The sequence below is a fragment of the Schistocerca cancellata genome, chromosome 1, assembly GCF_023864275.1.
Source record: "Schistocerca cancellata isolate TAMUIC-IGC-003103 chromosome 1, iqSchCanc2.1, whole genome shotgun sequence".
NCBI lineage: Eukaryota > Metazoa > Arthropoda > Insecta > Orthoptera > Acrididae > Schistocerca > Schistocerca cancellata.
The window spans coordinates 662,731,566-662,749,214 of NC_064626.1; the positions used below are offsets into that span (position 1 = coordinate 662,731,566).

At 37.6% G+C, this 17,649-nt stretch overlaps 1 protein-coding gene across 1 annotated transcript in view; it reads left to right on the forward strand.

Moving 5' to 3' along the window:
- LOC126183783 (phosphatase and actin regulator 2-like) overlaps positions 1-17,649 on the forward strand; it is a 284,061-nt gene that overhangs the window by 252,604 nt on the left and 13,808 nt on the right. Inside the window, exons 3-6 of the mRNA XM_049926023.1 lie at positions 1,570-1,864; positions 10,516-10,548; positions 15,709-15,842; positions 17,405-17,561. Of these exons, the coding sequence (XP_049781980.1) occupies positions 1,570-1,864; positions 10,516-10,548; positions 15,709-15,842; positions 17,405-17,561 (619 nt within the window). The remainder of the gene's footprint in view (positions 1-1,569; positions 1,865-10,515; positions 10,549-15,708; positions 15,843-17,404; positions 17,562-17,649) is intronic.

The following is a 17,649-nucleotide window of genomic DNA, read 5'->3' on the forward strand; positions in this document are numbered from 1 at the left end:
CAACACTACACTTAGCACACTTGCACTCACTTGCACTAGTAGCAAGATACAACAAGAATGTATAATGTATGGTTGACATCAGATATTGAAACCAGTACAAGAATGTGAAGAGACAAACTTTGTAGATATGAAATTGAGATCCCATTCAACCCCATCAGGTTGTCATTTGATATTGGGTGGTGAAAAAATAAAGAAGACGTGAGGCTAGAGAGTGGTGATGTTTTTGACTTATCAGTGATTATTCTCTTTGTGTCATTTAATTGGAAATCACTACTACTACTGCTACTACTAGGTCACACAGGAGAGCAGTATTTGTCAATAGTTGATGACTGAACTGTGTTACCAATGTACAATCTCAGGTGTTCAAGTAAAATAGCTGGTTAAGTTGAGGTCCAGAACACTCGCTGTAAGTCACTCTTTATAAGTGATGCTATGGAAGTGCACCATGCTTATTCTAGATTATTATCTCTTGAAAACTGTTGAAACAATGCAGTTTGAAGTGTATTGTACACATCAGGGAGAAATGTGTTACTGATTAAAACTTGGGCATATTGTCTAGTAGCAGTGATGATAATCAGGGCAGTGCAAAGACCCATGTAGCAAGAAGAACTATGCAGAAGCTAAGTAACTTTTGCATCCATCATACACATTAGATAACACAACAATATACGTAAACCTTCTACAGCATCTAAAGTGCTCCTGAGGTGAAAGGGACCTAGCAGTGAAGCAAATATGGAAAAAAATTATTGACTGCTCACATCAGTCCAGGAGGTCACATTTTTATTAATGAGGCAGTAATGTTTTGCTTCCAGTAGGAGGCAAATGTTTCAAAAAGTAGCACTGATTTTGGGAAAAAAATGTTTATTCCAAGTTACTGGAAGCTTAAGTTTTGACTGTGTAAGCATGATAACCTAATGTTATAACTTAATACAGTTTCTTTATTTCCTCAGTTCATTTGACTTGTTTGCTACAGGCTTTTTTTTTTTAAAGTAGTCTGATCTGCTAGCTTATAAACTGAGCAAATTTCATGCTTGCTTTTGGAACTGTGCTGAGAAGAAACACTTTTTTTAATAAAATTGTATAGCCATGCACACTATTTTACATATATGTAAGAAAAGAATAGTGCAATAAATGTCTGTTTCAAAATCACTAAATGTAGGCCTCTTATTGGTGGACATTTGCTAACTGTTACTCGTATCAAAATGATTGTATCTTGTTTCTCCTATCCCCTATCTCTCTCCTACCTTGTGTGTCTGTACCTTCTCCTCTTTTCCATTCCAATATGGAATTCTGTTTGATTATTTTGCGTGGAAAGGATTTGAAATAAATTATAAGAGGTATTTGGTTACCTCATTAAAAGGAAGCAAAAATGAGCCTGTGTAAATAAAATAAACAATACATCAAAGAATAACTCATTGTTTGCATAGTTGACTGTGTAGATCACATATTCATATTGCAGCGGACTTGTTTAGTTGGGGATTGTGGGGAAATGTAATTATTTTGTGTGTGTGTGTGTGTGTGTGTGTGTGTGTATTTTGATGTGTTTGTGATACTGAAATTATTTATCAGATCAAGATGAGGGCTCGTGCTGCGATGAAGGTGAGGATGAAGATGATGAAGGTGATGAAGACGATGCACACTACCTGTTCCGTGTTCCACAGCCTGATCCAAGTATAGACACGACACGTGTTGAGGAGATACCGGCAAAAGAACCAAAGTTCCATGCTGTGCCGCTTAAGTCTGCATTGAAAAAGAAAGGTAGTGGAGGCAGTAATACAGGAGGGAGCGGTCCAGGTACTCCACAGAACACACCAACACAAGAAAGCAGGCCTCTCACTCTGCGCCAGGACCATACGTCCTTCAAGTAAGTCTTTGTGTAGCTAATATCATTCAAACACTTGCTAGAAGCAATATGTCATAGATACTCAGGAAATTTTCTGATTTTAGTGAGAGATGTAAGATTGCGCATGTGAGTTGGGGGGAGGGGGGGGAGAGGGTTGCGCATATGTGCATACATTTCCTTTCGTTTTAGTTAATGTTTGAAAGAGTGTTTTAATGTTGAACATGTAAGCAGCAGAAAGCATTAAAACTGGGGTAATGAAACTTATATCTTCTCAGTTTCTGTACTAATTTTCTTTCCTTTCTTCATTCTCTAAATCTTCAGGATGTTCACTTTCTGTTATATTCATTGACAGAAGTTCCTATTACCCAGAAGATAGTAACTCCATTGCCATTTTATTAATACAATTTTAACTCTTGTATTATTGTAAGAAATTGATTCAATTTGTTTCATCTCAAGTTACTGGTATGTATGGTGTGCAGAACTGTTTCACAGATGCATATGAAATAGAATCAGTATTATGCACCATGGTTATCCTATCTGCTGGCAATCCTGTTTACTGAACATTCTACAACCATATAGATAAAGCCACTAATTTGACATCATTAATTAAAATGCAGGTTCTAAATTGAGCCACAAAAGGATAAATAGTTATTTGTATGTTAATTGAAATTGCATGCCAAATATGAACAAGGTATGACAAACTATAAAATGTAAACAAAATAGTGCTGAAGGCACTTTAATTAACTTTACATATTACATAAGGTGATCTAAAGTTCATCTTCTAATTATAGATTGAGGTTTAATTGTGAATACTCAAGAGAACACACGAGCAGGATGTTGTTGTTGTTGTTGTTGTTGTGGTCTTCAGTCCTGAGACTGGTTTGATGCAGCTCTCCATGCTACTCTATCCTGTGCAAGCTTCTTCATCTCCCAGTACTTACTGTAACCTAAATCCTTCTTCTGAATCTGCTTAGTGTATTCATCTCTTGGTCTCCCTCTACAATTTTTACCCTCCACGCTGCCCTCCAATGCTAAATTTGTGATCCCCTGAAGCCTCAGAACATGTCCTACCAACTGGTCCCTTCTTCTTGTCAAGTTGTGCCACAAACTCCTATTCTCCCCAATTCTATTCAATACCTCCTCATTAGTTATGTGATCTACCCATCTAATCTTCAGCATTCTTCTGTAGCACCACATTTTGAAAGCTTCTATTCTCTTCTTGTTCAAACTATGAGCAGGATAATACTTTTTTATTGTATCATAAAAACACATCATACCTGAAAAGAATGAGCAATCAGTAAACATCAGTGATGTGAAAGAGATAATGAGAGAGAGTGGGATCTTAAGCAATATTGCAATACATTTATAATCCACAATGAATCAGTGACTGACTGCCATAAGTAGCAAGGAATCCCTCTACATCTATATCTACATACATACTCCACAAGCCATTGTACAGTGCATTGCGGAGTGTGCCCTGTAACTTTACTAGTCATTTCCTGTCCTGTTCCACTCACAAATAGAGCAAGGGAAAATGCTCTGTGTGAGCACTAATTCTCTGCTCTGTGTGAGCACTAATTTCCTGTATCTTATCATTGTGGTTCTTACATGAAACATATTTTGGTGGCAGTAGAATTGTTCCACAATCAGCTTCAAATGCCGGTTCTCTAAATTTTCTCAATTGTCCACCTTGAAAAGAAAATAGCCTTCCCTCCAGGTATTCTCACTTAAGCTCCTGAAGAATCTCCATAATACTTGCATGTTATTTGAACCTACCAGTAACAAATCTACCAGGTGGCCTCTCAATTGTTTTGATATATTTATTTAATTTGATCTAGTGTGGATTCCAAACACTCTCGCATTACTCTAGAATAGTAGCACTAGTGTCCTATATGTGGTCTCCTTTACAGATGAACCACAATTTCCCTAAATTCTCCCAATAAACCAAGGTCAACCATTCTTCTTCCCTACATGGTCGTCCCATTTTGTATCACTTTACAGTGTTGCACCCAGATATTTAAATGATGTGTCTGTGTCAAGCAGGGCATTACAGATGGTGTATCTAACATTAGGGGTTTGTTTTTCCTACTTATCAGCATTAACCTAGGCTCTTCTACACTTACAACTAGTTGTCATTTATCACATCAACTAGAAATTTTGTGCAAGTCATCTTGTGTCCTCCTACAGTCACTCAACTTCAACACCCTACCATACACCACAGCATTATCGGAAACAACTACAGATTACTGCCCACGGTGTCCACCATATCATTTATGTATATGATCCTGTCACACTGCCCTTGGGCACTACTGACTTTGAAAAGTAATATAGTTTCTCTAGATGGCAGCCACTTGAGGCAAAGATACTGCTACCACACCAAGTGCAAATTCACAAAGTATTTTAAATAAATTTTAAAGCATACAATTATGTGATATACTGCAATATGTTTCAATATAAATTAACTGAATGAATTAAAAATGAGATAATGGCTGCAGCTAACATGCCCTTAAAAATAGATTCAGTATTCATTATCTACTACTGGCCAGTTTCTTAATTTTTTTAATCAGGTGACAAAACAGAATCAAAGAGGTCTGTGAAAATCAACAAACTGCCATAAATGAGTGACGTGTATATTCTCCTATAGTGATGTAAAGAAACCATTAAATGTTAAGGGCAATAGAAAAATGTTTGTACCCAACGTCAAAATTTTGGCAGTGTTGTCACAAGTGTAATAAGAGTTGCTCTGTGTCAAGGCATTCCATAGAAAAACCCTTAAATGTGACGATGAAAAATCACATTGTGCATAGCTCATAACCAAATCCGACACTCAGTTGTATTCAATATCAAGTAAAATAAGGGAAAGGCAACCACTCATCTATAATGGACTGATGTTAGGAGCATAGAAACATGTAACAGAAAATAGTATTTACACTACCTTTCAAGCTCTTTGTTCCATCCAGGAATTTCTGTCTATTGCACTGCAACAATGTCTGCAGCCACCATAGTTCTGTAATAGGGACACTGACAATTTTTTTGAGTGGTTTTCAATTGGTGGTAGTGTCATTGCTTCAACAAAAATATTTTTTAAAACAGTACATTGTTATTTTTTGAAAAATGTAGCTTTTTTTAAAAATCTGGGAAGTGGTACATATCATAGTATGTCTTGTATGTGCCCAAATCTCACTGACAAGTAGTTACCAGAAAATGGTTTTTCTCAGCTTCAGAAACTCAAGACTTAACACTTTTGAAAGGAAATGAGGTGTGTCTGCATAACACATGATGACACACTCAAGCATATGGTATATAAATATATAAAATTTTCTACAGCAGTGGTTGTTACTGTAGTTCACACTGAAAGGAGACATCTGAGGATGCCATTCACTGCCAATAAACACATCATTATTTGTGCCAAGGTGCCAGCTATTTTGTTTTAATTTTTCTGATTTGTAGAACCCCTGTAACAGCGAGACGAGACGGTGGACTATGTTCACATTTCTTTCTATAATTCATCATAATGTTTGTACTCAGAGAAGTAAATTTGTGTAACTCTAATTCTCATATTAAATGGGTATTAACTTTTTTAGTAATTATACAGCTCTTGATGTAAGATCTAATCAGTAAACAAAAACCATTTGTCATGAAACATCAAAATCATAAATATGTTTGCTGATTACAAAATAGGCCTACAGTTTTTCAGTGGCTTTGAATTTTATTTTGTAAGAAACTGGGCTTCATTTTCTCTACCTTCCCCCTGTCACATATTACTGTGAGTACTTCCCCTGCCCCCCACCCACCCCATCCCACCCACGCCATCCTCCCATTTCAGCTTTTGTATATGTCCTTGGCTCCATAGGTATTTGGTATGAAATAGTACTTAAAAACAGCTGCTGAGCAATGTAAGAGGAAGAGCAGTGGTTGTTTCAAAGTAGCTATGTTCTATTAATATAAAAAGAAGTAATAACAATATGGAAAACACAGACTGATACTCACCACATAGAGGGGTTGAGTCACAGACAGGTACAATGAAAATGTATACTAGAAATATTTCAGCTTTTGGACAAAGTCCTTCTTCAGAGGCAGAAAACTGTCACACATTCACCCAAGAACAACTCACTCACACATGGCCACTTTCTCTGGATACCTTTTGGGTCTTAGTGGATTCTTATTCTGTAAAATAGTGTTTCAATTCTCATTCAGGTATCGTTATTCACATTTAAGGTGCTTTCAATAAAATATTTCTGGTGATTATTGAAGAGATCCCTTTAATAGATCAATTTATTATGATTTGATTTTACATCTGACCTAGAACTCTTGTCTGTGATCACATTGATTTTGATAATAATTAAATGTTAATATTCTTTCTGTCTGGTCTCTAATTAAATGTAGTGAAAAGACTTACTTGAATGAAAGTGTAGGGGCACTGAAGGTGTAGGACACCATTGATTTGCCTGGGTTTGTATGGTACTCCAGGAGGAGGGAAGGGCACATATATAATTGATTCGTACTGCTACATCGATACTAGAGATGAACCTCTAATGTTTGTCATTCATTCATTCATTCATTATGTTTCATACATTCTATTAAAAAGAGAACCTTCAGGGCTGTGTAACAGGTTAAGGTATATGTTAACAAAGTGAAGCATATTAACTGTCAGTTTATTGCTGTGAAATGTTTGTACATAATGAAGCTAAATTTAAGATGTATAAATTAGTGTGAATCTGCTGTATGAAAGAAGCTGCTTCTTCCTCATGTATATTAAATAACTACTGTTTATATCACATTGGACTTTAATACATTCTTAAGCACATGATCAGTGACATGTTCATGAACCTAATTATGTGCCGGTACTGCAATTTCCAGTCATCTGCCAAGTATCTGACTTATCTAGTTCTCTTCTGCTCATTCTTTCACACTGTTGTCGCACTATGCTCATTGAAAGCTGCTATTTCCTGAAATAATAAACTGAAGAATGTACAGCAAACAACTGCTGACCAATTGTGTATTGGTGGAAAGCTACCTTCATCAGCACAGAGGATCAGCTGCCACAGGAATTTAGGTCCCAAAATAGGTAGTGATGTACACTATGTGATCAAAAGTATCCACACACCACCAAAAATATATGTTTTTCATATTAGGTGCATTGTGCTGCCACCTCTTACGTTAAATCAGTAAGTGGCTCGAAACATCATGTCCAGACACTCTGGGATGATGATGGCATTGAAACAGAGGATGACAAGCGTAAAGCTGAAATACTAAACACCTTTTTCCAAAGCTGTTTCACAGAGGAAGACCGCACTGCAGTTCCTTCTCTAAATCCTCGCACCAACGAAAAAATGGCTGACATTGAAATAAGTGTCCAAGGAATAGAAAAGCAACTGGAATCACTCAACAGAGGAAAGTCCACTGGACCTGACGGGATACCAATTCGATTCTACACAGAGTACGCGAAAGAACTTGCCCCCCTTCTAACAGCCGTGTACCGCAAGTCTCTAGAGGAACAGAAGGTTCCAAATGATTGGAAAAGAGCACAGGTAGTCCCAGTCTTCAAGAAGGGTCGTCGAGCAGATGCGCAAAACTATAGACCTATCTCTCTGACGTCGATCTGTTGTAGAATTTTAGAACATGTCTTTTGTTCGAGTATCATGTCGTTTTTGGAAACTCAGAATCTACTATGTAGGAATCAACATGGATTCCGGAAACAGCGATCGTGTGAAACCCAACTCGCATTATTTGTTCATGAAACCCAGAAAATATTAGATACAGGTTCCCAGGTAGATGCCATTTTCCTTGACTTCCGGAAGGCGTTCGATACAGTTCCGCACTGTCGTCTGATAAACAAAGTAAGAGCCTACGGAATATCAGACCAGCTGTGTGGCTGGATTGAAGAGTTTTTAGCAAACAGAACACAGCATGTTGTTCTCAATGGAGAGACATCTACAGACGTTAAAGTAACCTCTGGCGTGCCACAGGGGAGTGTTATGGGACCATTGCTTTTCACAATATATATAAATGACCTAGTAGATAGTGTCGGAAGTTCCATGCGGCTTTTCGCGGATGATGCTGTAGTATACAGAGAAGTTGCAGCATTAGAAAATTGTAGCGAAATGCAGGAAGATCTGCAGCGGATAGGCACTTGGTGCAGGGAGTGGCAACTGACCCTTAACATAGACAAATGTAATGTATTGCGAATACATAGAAAGAAGGATCCTTTATTGTATGACTATATGATAGCGGAACAAACACTGGTAGCAGTTACTTCTGTAAAATATCTGGGAGTATGCGTGCGGAACGATTTGAAGTGGAATGATCATATAAAATTAATTGTTGGTAAGGCGGGTACCAGGTTGAGATTCATTGGGAGAGTCCTTAGAAAATGTAGTCCATCAACAAAGGAGGTGGCTTACAAAACACTCGTTCGACCTATACTTGAGTATTGCTCATCAGTGTGGGATCCGTACCAGATCGGGTTGACGGAGGAGATAGAGAAGATCCAAAGAAGAGCGGCGCGTTTCGTCACAGGGTTATTTGGTAACCGTGATAGCGTTACGGAGATGTTTAACAAACTCAAGTGGCAGACTCTGCAAGAGAGGCGCTCTGCATCGCGGTGTAGCTTGCTCGCCAGGTTTCGAGAGGGTGCGTTTCTGGATGAGGTATCGAATATATTGCTTCCCCCTACTTATACCTCCCGAGGAGATCACGAATGTAAAATTAGAGAGATTAGAGCGCGCACAGAGGCTTTCAGACAGTCGTTCTTCCCGCGAACCATACGCGACTGGAACAGGAAAGGGAGATAATGACAGTGGCACGTAAAGTGCCCTCCGCCACACACCGTTGGGTGGCTTGCGGAGTATAAATGTAGATGTAGATGTAGATGTACTGCCAGTACTCCATATCAGCTACCTCAGTAGTCATTAGACATTGTGAGAGAGCAGAATGGGGTGCTCTGTGGAACTCACAGACTTCGAACATGGTCAGGTGATTGGGTGTCACTTGTATCATATGTCTGTACACAAGATTTCCAGACTCCTAAACATCCCTAGGTCCACTACAGGCTGACCTCGTCTGTTGACTAACAGAGACCGCTGACAGTTGAAGGTGCTCCTAATGTGTAATAGGCAGACATCTATCCAGACCACCATGCAGGAATTCCCAACTGCATCAGGATCCATTGGAAGTACTATGAAAGTGAGTCGGGAGGTAAGAAAACTTGAAATTCATGGTCGATCGGCTGCTCATAAGTCACACATCATGTTGTAAAAGCCAAATGACGTCTCACTTGGTGTAAGGATCATAAGCATTGGACGACTGAACTGTGGAAAAACATTGTGTGAGTGATGAATTACGGTACACGATGTGACGATCCCATGGCAGTGTGGGTATGGCGAATGTCCGGTGAACGTCATCTGCCAGGATGTGTAGTGCCAACAGTAAAACTCAGAGGCAGTGGTGTTATGGAGTGGTCATGTTTATCATGGATGGGGCTTGCACCCCTTGTTCTTTTGCATGGCATTATCACAGCACAGGCATACATTGACGTTTTAAGCACCTTCTTGCTTCTCACTGTTGAAGAGCAGTTTGTGGATGGTGATTGCATCTTTCAACATGATCGAGCACCTTTTCATAATGCACGGCCTGTGGCGGAGCGGTCATACGACAATAACATCCCTGTAATGGACTGGCCTGCACGTAGTCCTGAACTGAATCCTATAGAACAGCTTTGGGATGTTTTGGAACACCGACTTCATGCCAGGCCTCACCCACCAATATCAATACCTCTCCTCAGTGCAGCACTCAATGAAGAATGGGCTGCCATTCCCCAAGAAACTTTCCAGCACCTGATTGAACGTATGCCTGTGAGAGTGGAGGCTGTCATCAAGGCTAAGGGTGGGACAACACCATACTGAATTCCAGCATTACCAATGGAGGATGCCACGAACTTGTAAGTCATTTTCAGCCAGGTTTTTGGATACTTTTGATCACATAGTGTATCAATAAATTGTGACTGAAGTATTTTTTAACAAAGGTCTCATATTTTACATGTTTCCACCATAAGGCTGCAATTTTCACAAATAGCTCTGCCTTCACAAATGAGTCTCAGCCATCATCATCTTAGTCTTAAAAAACCATATTGGATAGTTCATATATTTTCTTGAGTATAAAAATTACTTTTACTGTAATATCATGGTCACCTTTTAGTTGTTAATCTTTATTTTTAGGTGACCAATTTTGATCTTCTAAAGAGATCATCATCAGATATACATTCATTGATGACTAGGAATTGCTGGCATGGAGAAGGTCCATCCACGCTGGTGTGGGGTGTTCTCCATGCCAGCATGGATGGACCCGCTCCAGGGTCAGCGATTCCTACTGTCATCAAGAAATGTAGATCTGACAATGATCTCTTTAGAACATTGAAACCAGTCATCTGAAAATAAAAATTAACAACTGAAATGTGAGCACAACTGTGTTTATTAAATTAGTTATAAATTTAATAGGTCACTGTTTTCTTGGATGTTCGAAAACAACTTTTACTTTAGTTTCAGTGGTTCTACAGTACAGTGTTGCATACTGAGTTTTTTGTTGCCATTCAAAGAAATATTTAGGTACTAATGTTTGCACTGAATCAGTGATTGGATTGTAATATATCTCTTACTTTTCTTATGCTTGCATAGAAGGCCATCTTCTAGACCTCGAACAAGGATAAGGTAACTGCTTTGATAACATAATTATAAACTTATTCCAAACAAATGTACATTAAAAACTTCTAAAACGGCACCTGCCTAAATAAAATAAATATTCAAGAGATCATAAGTGTTAAATGCAGTGTATTCCATCAAAATAGTAAGTTGGATTATAAACATGAGAGCTGGTTTTTTGTTGAAAAATGACTAAAATCTTTTATCTGTAGTTTTCTTAGCTAAAATGATATTTTATAGTAACTTGGAGGATTTATTTTTTAAATTAATTTCAATCCCCTTTTATGTTTGCACAGTTTAGATAAACACACATAGTGTATGTATATGAAAAGGTAAATGGAAGAGTAATTACAGCCATACACAAAAAAACAATGAGTGACAATCTTCCGCTATAAGGATTTCCCTCTAGAGTGAAGAAATGTTAGGTGAGGTAGAGGTGTGAATGTAAAATTATTTAAAAGACTGCATTCTAAAAATATCACTCAAAATCTCACATGAAATGAGATTAAATAAGACAGGATAAAACAGCAGTTATAATTTGAATTGCTGCTACCTGTAATTTTGTCACAGACTCATGAAACAAAATGTCATCTACAGAGTGGAAAATGCTAAAGTATTTTTGATGTTTTAGACATTTCTGAAATATAACTTTCATGCAAACAGGGAGCCTGTGAATAATGATCCCTGATGTGTTTTTTTTTTAAATTTTTTTTATTTTTTTAAAGTGAACTAACTTGGCTTAATATTATTGCTGAGAACATTATTTTCTTACAGTGACAATGATATTGCCCAAGTCTCTGTATGATGTCGGTACCAATGATGTGTGTCGCTTTGGATCGGAGGAGATTCTCTATGGTTTCGGGTGGCTAGTGGAAATGGTAAAGACTGCCTGTCTTGCTTTAGAGATTAGATTAAGGCAGAGCTCACCATCTGCAGCATCATCGATAGAACCGACTGTCATCCTTTGGTGCAGAGTCGAGTGGAGGGTCTGAATCAGAGGCTCAGGGAGTTCTGTGACTGTGTAGGTTGCAGATTCCTTGACTTGTGCCAAGGTGGGTTTCCAGGTTCTGCTTAATAGGTCAGGAGCCCACTACACACAGGAGGCAGCTACACAGGTAGGCTGTATGGTAGGGACTGGGCAGTTTTTTTAGGTTAGAGGGTCTCAGGGAACCACAGAAAGGGCATCCATCTAAAAGGGGGCAGGTAAAATACAGTAAGGTAGTTACAGAAACGATCGGTATTGTAGTTGTAAATTGTCGTAGCTGTGTTGGGACAGGGAGCTCCAAGCCCTAATAGAAAGCACTGAAGTCAAATAGTTGTAGGTACAGAAATCTGGCTAAAGCCAGATATAAGTTCATCCGAAATTTTTTCAAACGATCTAACAGTGTTCAGAAAGGATAGATTAAATACAGTTGGTAGTGGAGTGTTTATTGCTGTCAGAAGTAGTTTGCCTTGCAGTGAAACTGAAGTAGATAGTTCCTGCGAAATAGTATGGGTAGAGGCTATACCTGACAGTCAGACTAAACTATTAATTTGATTGTTTTACTGATCCCAGACTCAGAAGATACAGTTGCTGAACAGTTCAAAGAAAACCTGAGTCTCATTTCAAATAGGTACCCCACTCATTCAATGATAGCCGGTGGTGACTTCAATCTACCCTCAATGTGCTGGAAAATTATATGTTTAAAGCTGGTGGCAGGCATAAAATGTCATCCAAAATTGTACCGAATGCTTTCTCAGAAAATTATTTTGAACAATTAGTTCATGAGCCCACTTCAAGCGTCAATGGTTGTGAAAGCATGCTTGATCTCTTAGCAACAAATAATCCAGGACAAGTAGTGAGTGCTGTGATAAATACAGGGATTAGCAATCACAAGGCAGTTGCTGCTAGGCTGAATACCATAACACCTACAACCATCAAAAAGAAATACAAAGTATATCTGTTTGAGAAAGCTGATTAAAATGCTCTTAATGCATTTTTAAAAGACAGTCTTCACTCCTTCCGATCTGATCATATAAGCTTAGAAAAGTTGTGGAATGATTTCAAAAAGATAGTGTCGACAGCAATTGAGAGATATATACCACATAAATTAATACATGATGGTACTGAACCCCCATGGTACACAGAACGGGTCAGGTCGCTGTTACGGAAGCAGTGAAAAAAGCATGCCAAATTTAAAAGAATGCAAAATCCCCAAGATTGTCAATGTTTTCCATATGTTCGAAATGTAACATGTGCTTCAATGCGAGATGCTTTTAATAATTTCCACAATGAAATTCTGTCTCGAAATCTGGCAGAAAACCCAAAGAGATTCTGGGCATACATAAAGCACACCAGTGGCAAGACGCAATCAGTACCTTCACTGCGTGATAACAACGGTGAAGTCACTAATGACAGTGCCACTAAAACAGAGTTATTAAACATGGTTTTCCGAAACTCCTTCACCAAAGAAGATGAAGTAAATCTTCCTGATTTCCAATCGAGTACAATTGCCAAGATCAGAAACATAGAAGTAGATATCCTTGGTATAACAAATCAGCTTAAATCAATAAAGCCAAGGCCTCCAGACGAGATTGTATACCAGTCAGGTTCCTCTCAGAGTATGCTGATACAATAGCTCCATGTTTAGCAATTATATACAAACACTTGCTCACAGAAAGATCCGTACCTAAAGACTGGAAAATTGCTCAAGTCACACCAATACCCAAAAAGGGAAGTAGGAGTAATCCGCTGAATTACTGGCCCATATCACTAACATCGATTTGCAGTAGGGTTTTGGAACACACACTGTATTCGAACATTATGAAGCACCTTGAAGAAAATGATTTATTGACACACAGTCAGCATGGATTCAGAAAATGACATTCTTGCAAAACTAGCTCTTTGAAGTAATGAGTGCCATCGGCAGGGGATGTCAAACTGATTCCATATTTTTAGATTTCCAGAAGGCTTTCGACACATTCCTTACAAGTGTCTTCTAACCAAACTGCGTGCCTATGGAATATCGCCTCGGTTGTGTGGCTTGGATTCATGATTTCCTGTCCGAAAGGTCACAGTTCGTAGTAATAAATGGAAAGTCATAAAGTAAAACAGAAGTAATATCCAGCATTCCCCAAGGAAGTGTTACAGGCCCCCTATTGTTCCTGATCTATATTAACGACATAGGAGACAATCTCGGTAGCCATCTTAGATTGTTTGCAGATGAGGCTGTCATTTACCGCCTTGCAAAGTCATCAGATGACCAAAATGAATTTCAAAGTGAATAGATAAGATATCTGTAAAGTGGCAGTTGACACTGAATAAAGAAAAGTGTGAAGTTAATCACATGAGTACTAAAAGAAATCTACTAAATTTCAATTATGCAATAAGTCACACAAATCTGAAGGCTGTTAATTCAACTAAATACTTAGGAATTACAATTACAGATAACTTAAATTGTAACGATCTCATAGATAATGTTGTGGCTAGAACAAATCAAAGACTGATTCATTGGCAGAACACTTCGAAGGTGCGACAGGTCTACTAAAGATACACTTGTCCACCCTATTCTGAAATATTGCTGTGCAGTGTGGGATCCACATCAGGTGGGGCTGATGGATGACATTGAAAAAGTTCAAAGGAGGGCAGCTCATTTTGTATTATTGCAAAATATGGGAGATAGTGCCACACACATGATACGTGAATTGGAGTGGAAATCAGGAAAACAAAGGCATTTTTCTTTGCGAAGGGATCTTCTCATGAAATTTCAATCACCAGTTTTCTCCTCCGATTGTGAAAACATTCTGTTGGCACCCACCTACAAAGGGAGAAATGATCATGATGATAAAATAAGAGAAATTGGGGCTTGCACAGAAAAATTTAAGTGCTCGTTTCTCCCGTGCGCCGTTTGAAAGTGGAACGGTAGAGAGACAGCTTGAAGGTGGTTCATTGAATCCTCTGCCAGGTACTTTATTGTGAATATCAGAGTAATCATATAGCTGTAGATGTAGATGAGTAGTTGGGATGTTTGACAGTCAAGTGAAATAGACTGTTTCAGTCAGTGCTTCCACTGAGGACTTTACCTTTCTGAGCGAACTGGAATAGTTTTCACTCAGCTGTGAGATGTCAATTTATGGACTACTTAAAAGAGAGAGAATGTTGTACTGAGCACTTGTCCCTCCAGTACTACTTTCCAGTGAAGTCTTTGGCAGAGGAAGAAGCAGGGCCAGTTGGATGGTAGTCAATGCCTTGCAGGATGATTGTATGTTCTGCTGACTAATATTTCCTGTTACATAGAAGTTCTACTTGGAGAAACATTTCTTTGATTATTTATAATCTAAATGCCGTTCTTGTCTAGTGTGACATACAGAACATTAACCTGTGAGACAGACTGTGTTTGAAAACCAGATAGAATCAGAGTGCTGGATTAATGACATTTTGTTTGATACCTTGTAACTTTGACCACACATAATTAAACAGATTTTAGTCTAATTGTATATTCACACTTCAGAAAAAAACATAAATGCAGTTGAAAGACAGCTTATTGGCTGCAGAATTACATTGTATTTTTTCTGTTAAATTAAGTAATGTTATAGCATCAGGAAGAGCACCTGCCCACGACCATGTGTGAGACATCTGATAAGCAAAGATGCAGTAAATCGAGACCCTGCAATAAAGACGTGATAAATGTGATGAAAATGAAATAAGAGAGTGTTTTTATTGATACCCATTTTGATCATTATTACAGTGAAAGTGTACTGTGACATCCTGATTTAGAAACAACCACCAGGAGGTTATACTTACTGGAACACAAGTTTTTGTAGGAAGTTATTCTGATAAACTGTTTTCATGGTGTCAAGCAAGTAACACTATGCTGACTGGGTGGGTTTGGTTTTCTCAATCCTTATTCTTGGGAGAAGATCAACAACTTCTGTCTGCAATTTTCTGCAGTCTACATACTAATTCTCACAATTCTAGAATAAAAGAGTTGTTAGGAAATTTCAGAAAAATAAGAAGGAAGAAGTGTTAATCCTAAATAAATATTATTTCTTTTAAACTGTCATAGTCTTGTATATTGCACATGCTTCAACATTACCCATAGCTAGCACTTAAATTTGGAATTAAATTATCAGACAATAGCAGTTAACATAGAAAAAAATATTTCTAAAAAAATATGATGTTTGTTTCAGTGCTCGTCCTGTGAGATTCGGAATCCCTCTGCCATGTACAATGGAAAATAAGGAGAACACAAGGCCATATGTGATAAGAGAGGATGGTGATGGACCAGTCCTTTATCGAGAAGATGCTGACAGTGATGAGGAAAGTATGTGATATGCTTCATGTTAAAATGAAAAGTAAAGTTATAAAAGTAAATTTGTGTTATTACTTTTTCTAATATTGTTTGACATTTGTGTGGAAATAAAACAGCATATGTGTGTAATTAACAAAGCATGGATTAATATAGCTGGGTAAAGAACTTAATCTCATTGTTTCTGTAGTGTAATTTATTATCCGTCACGTGAAAATATGTATCAAAAAATAAAAAAAGCTTATTGTCATAATATTGTGCACCTCTTTAAGTTTCTATAAATTTTTAATAATTTCTGAATTTTTGTTATACATTAGTAATCCAACAATAACATATTGCGTTTTGTTACAGTTTTATACTGAAAAACATTATTTCAGAATCGCAAGGCATCTGTGATTCAGTGCAGAACACAGCAGAGCTCTTTTTAATTAGTCACTGTGTGTTTTTGTTTTTATAATTAAATCCACACTATTTTCACAATCATTGAACTATCCTGTATTTTGGTTTTAGGAGGGTTGGTTTAGAACCCTTGCAGCTTGAGGCTATTCGATAGGGAAATCTTTTACACTTGTTGTTTTGTGGCAGTGAAGCAATTGCCCATTTAGATGTGTCTCCTATGCTGTCAGAAATCCCTCTTCAGTTGATTCTCTAATTTTCTCTTTAGACTCCTCCATGTGAGTCACAATATAGACCACAATTACATTATCATTCATGTTATGTGATGGTTGGAGGCTTTTGGAAAGGACGTATTTTGCGAACATTAGAACATTTGTATGTAAGGACTGCTTGAGATAAATTTTCTTCTGTTCAACTGCATTTTGAGAAAGGGTTGATTAAAGATTGTTGAAGGAAAATGCAACCAGCCACAACATTGTTGCACAACATAGAAATATTTCCAATGCAGTTGGGAAAAAATAAATACAGTGACTCCATTAATACAGAACTCATAATGGTAGGCAGTAATGTCAGTGCTGGTTGACCATACTGTAATTTATTTTTATTTGTTTAAAATACTGTCTCACATTTAACACTGCTAGTTAAGTGATGCTGTTTTGTGTGATATCTAATAAATAGTACTCGGTGTTGACATGCTCCTAGTTCAGCATTGTATATAGCAATCTTAATTTCCAGTAGTAATTTTAATCATTGCTTGCAACTTCAGTTTTATTGTCCTTAATGATCAACTTAACAGATTTTGAAAAAAATGCAGATGGAACTAATAAGGGATTTTGCCATGAAAAATATTAATTGGCAGTAGAAAATGGATATGACACAATAAAAGTTGCAGCATCTCATCTTAGAGTAAAGATTTCTTTAAAACTCTTATAGGCATAGTGAGGAAGACACTGAATAAAGTTCCTGCAAAGAATTATTACTTCTTAATCAAAATTATTATTGTTGAATACATACTATAAACTTGCACAGATAATGATCATGCATCAAAAATGCAGATTATGGAATTTTACTTGCACTAAAATGTTTCTTGCTTTATCATATAGCAATAAAGAAACTCAAACATATACCATGATTTTACAGTTGTTCTTACATAAGATAAAAACATTTTCACTCCTGTAAAGGTCGCCTTGCTGCTAAGATTGCACGGAAAGATAGTTTGGCTCTGAAACTTGCTTTGCGGCCCAACAGGCAAGAACTGATTGCTCGCAACATAATTCACGAAGAAAGTGAAAATGAACGAATGGAGACAAAGGAAGCAATTGGTGCACGGCTGATAAGGTGTGTTATACTTCAAATAATGTTCTGTATAATATGTTACTTTATGCATTTAAGTAATCAGTGTTTACTCAGTTTTATTCAAACACAG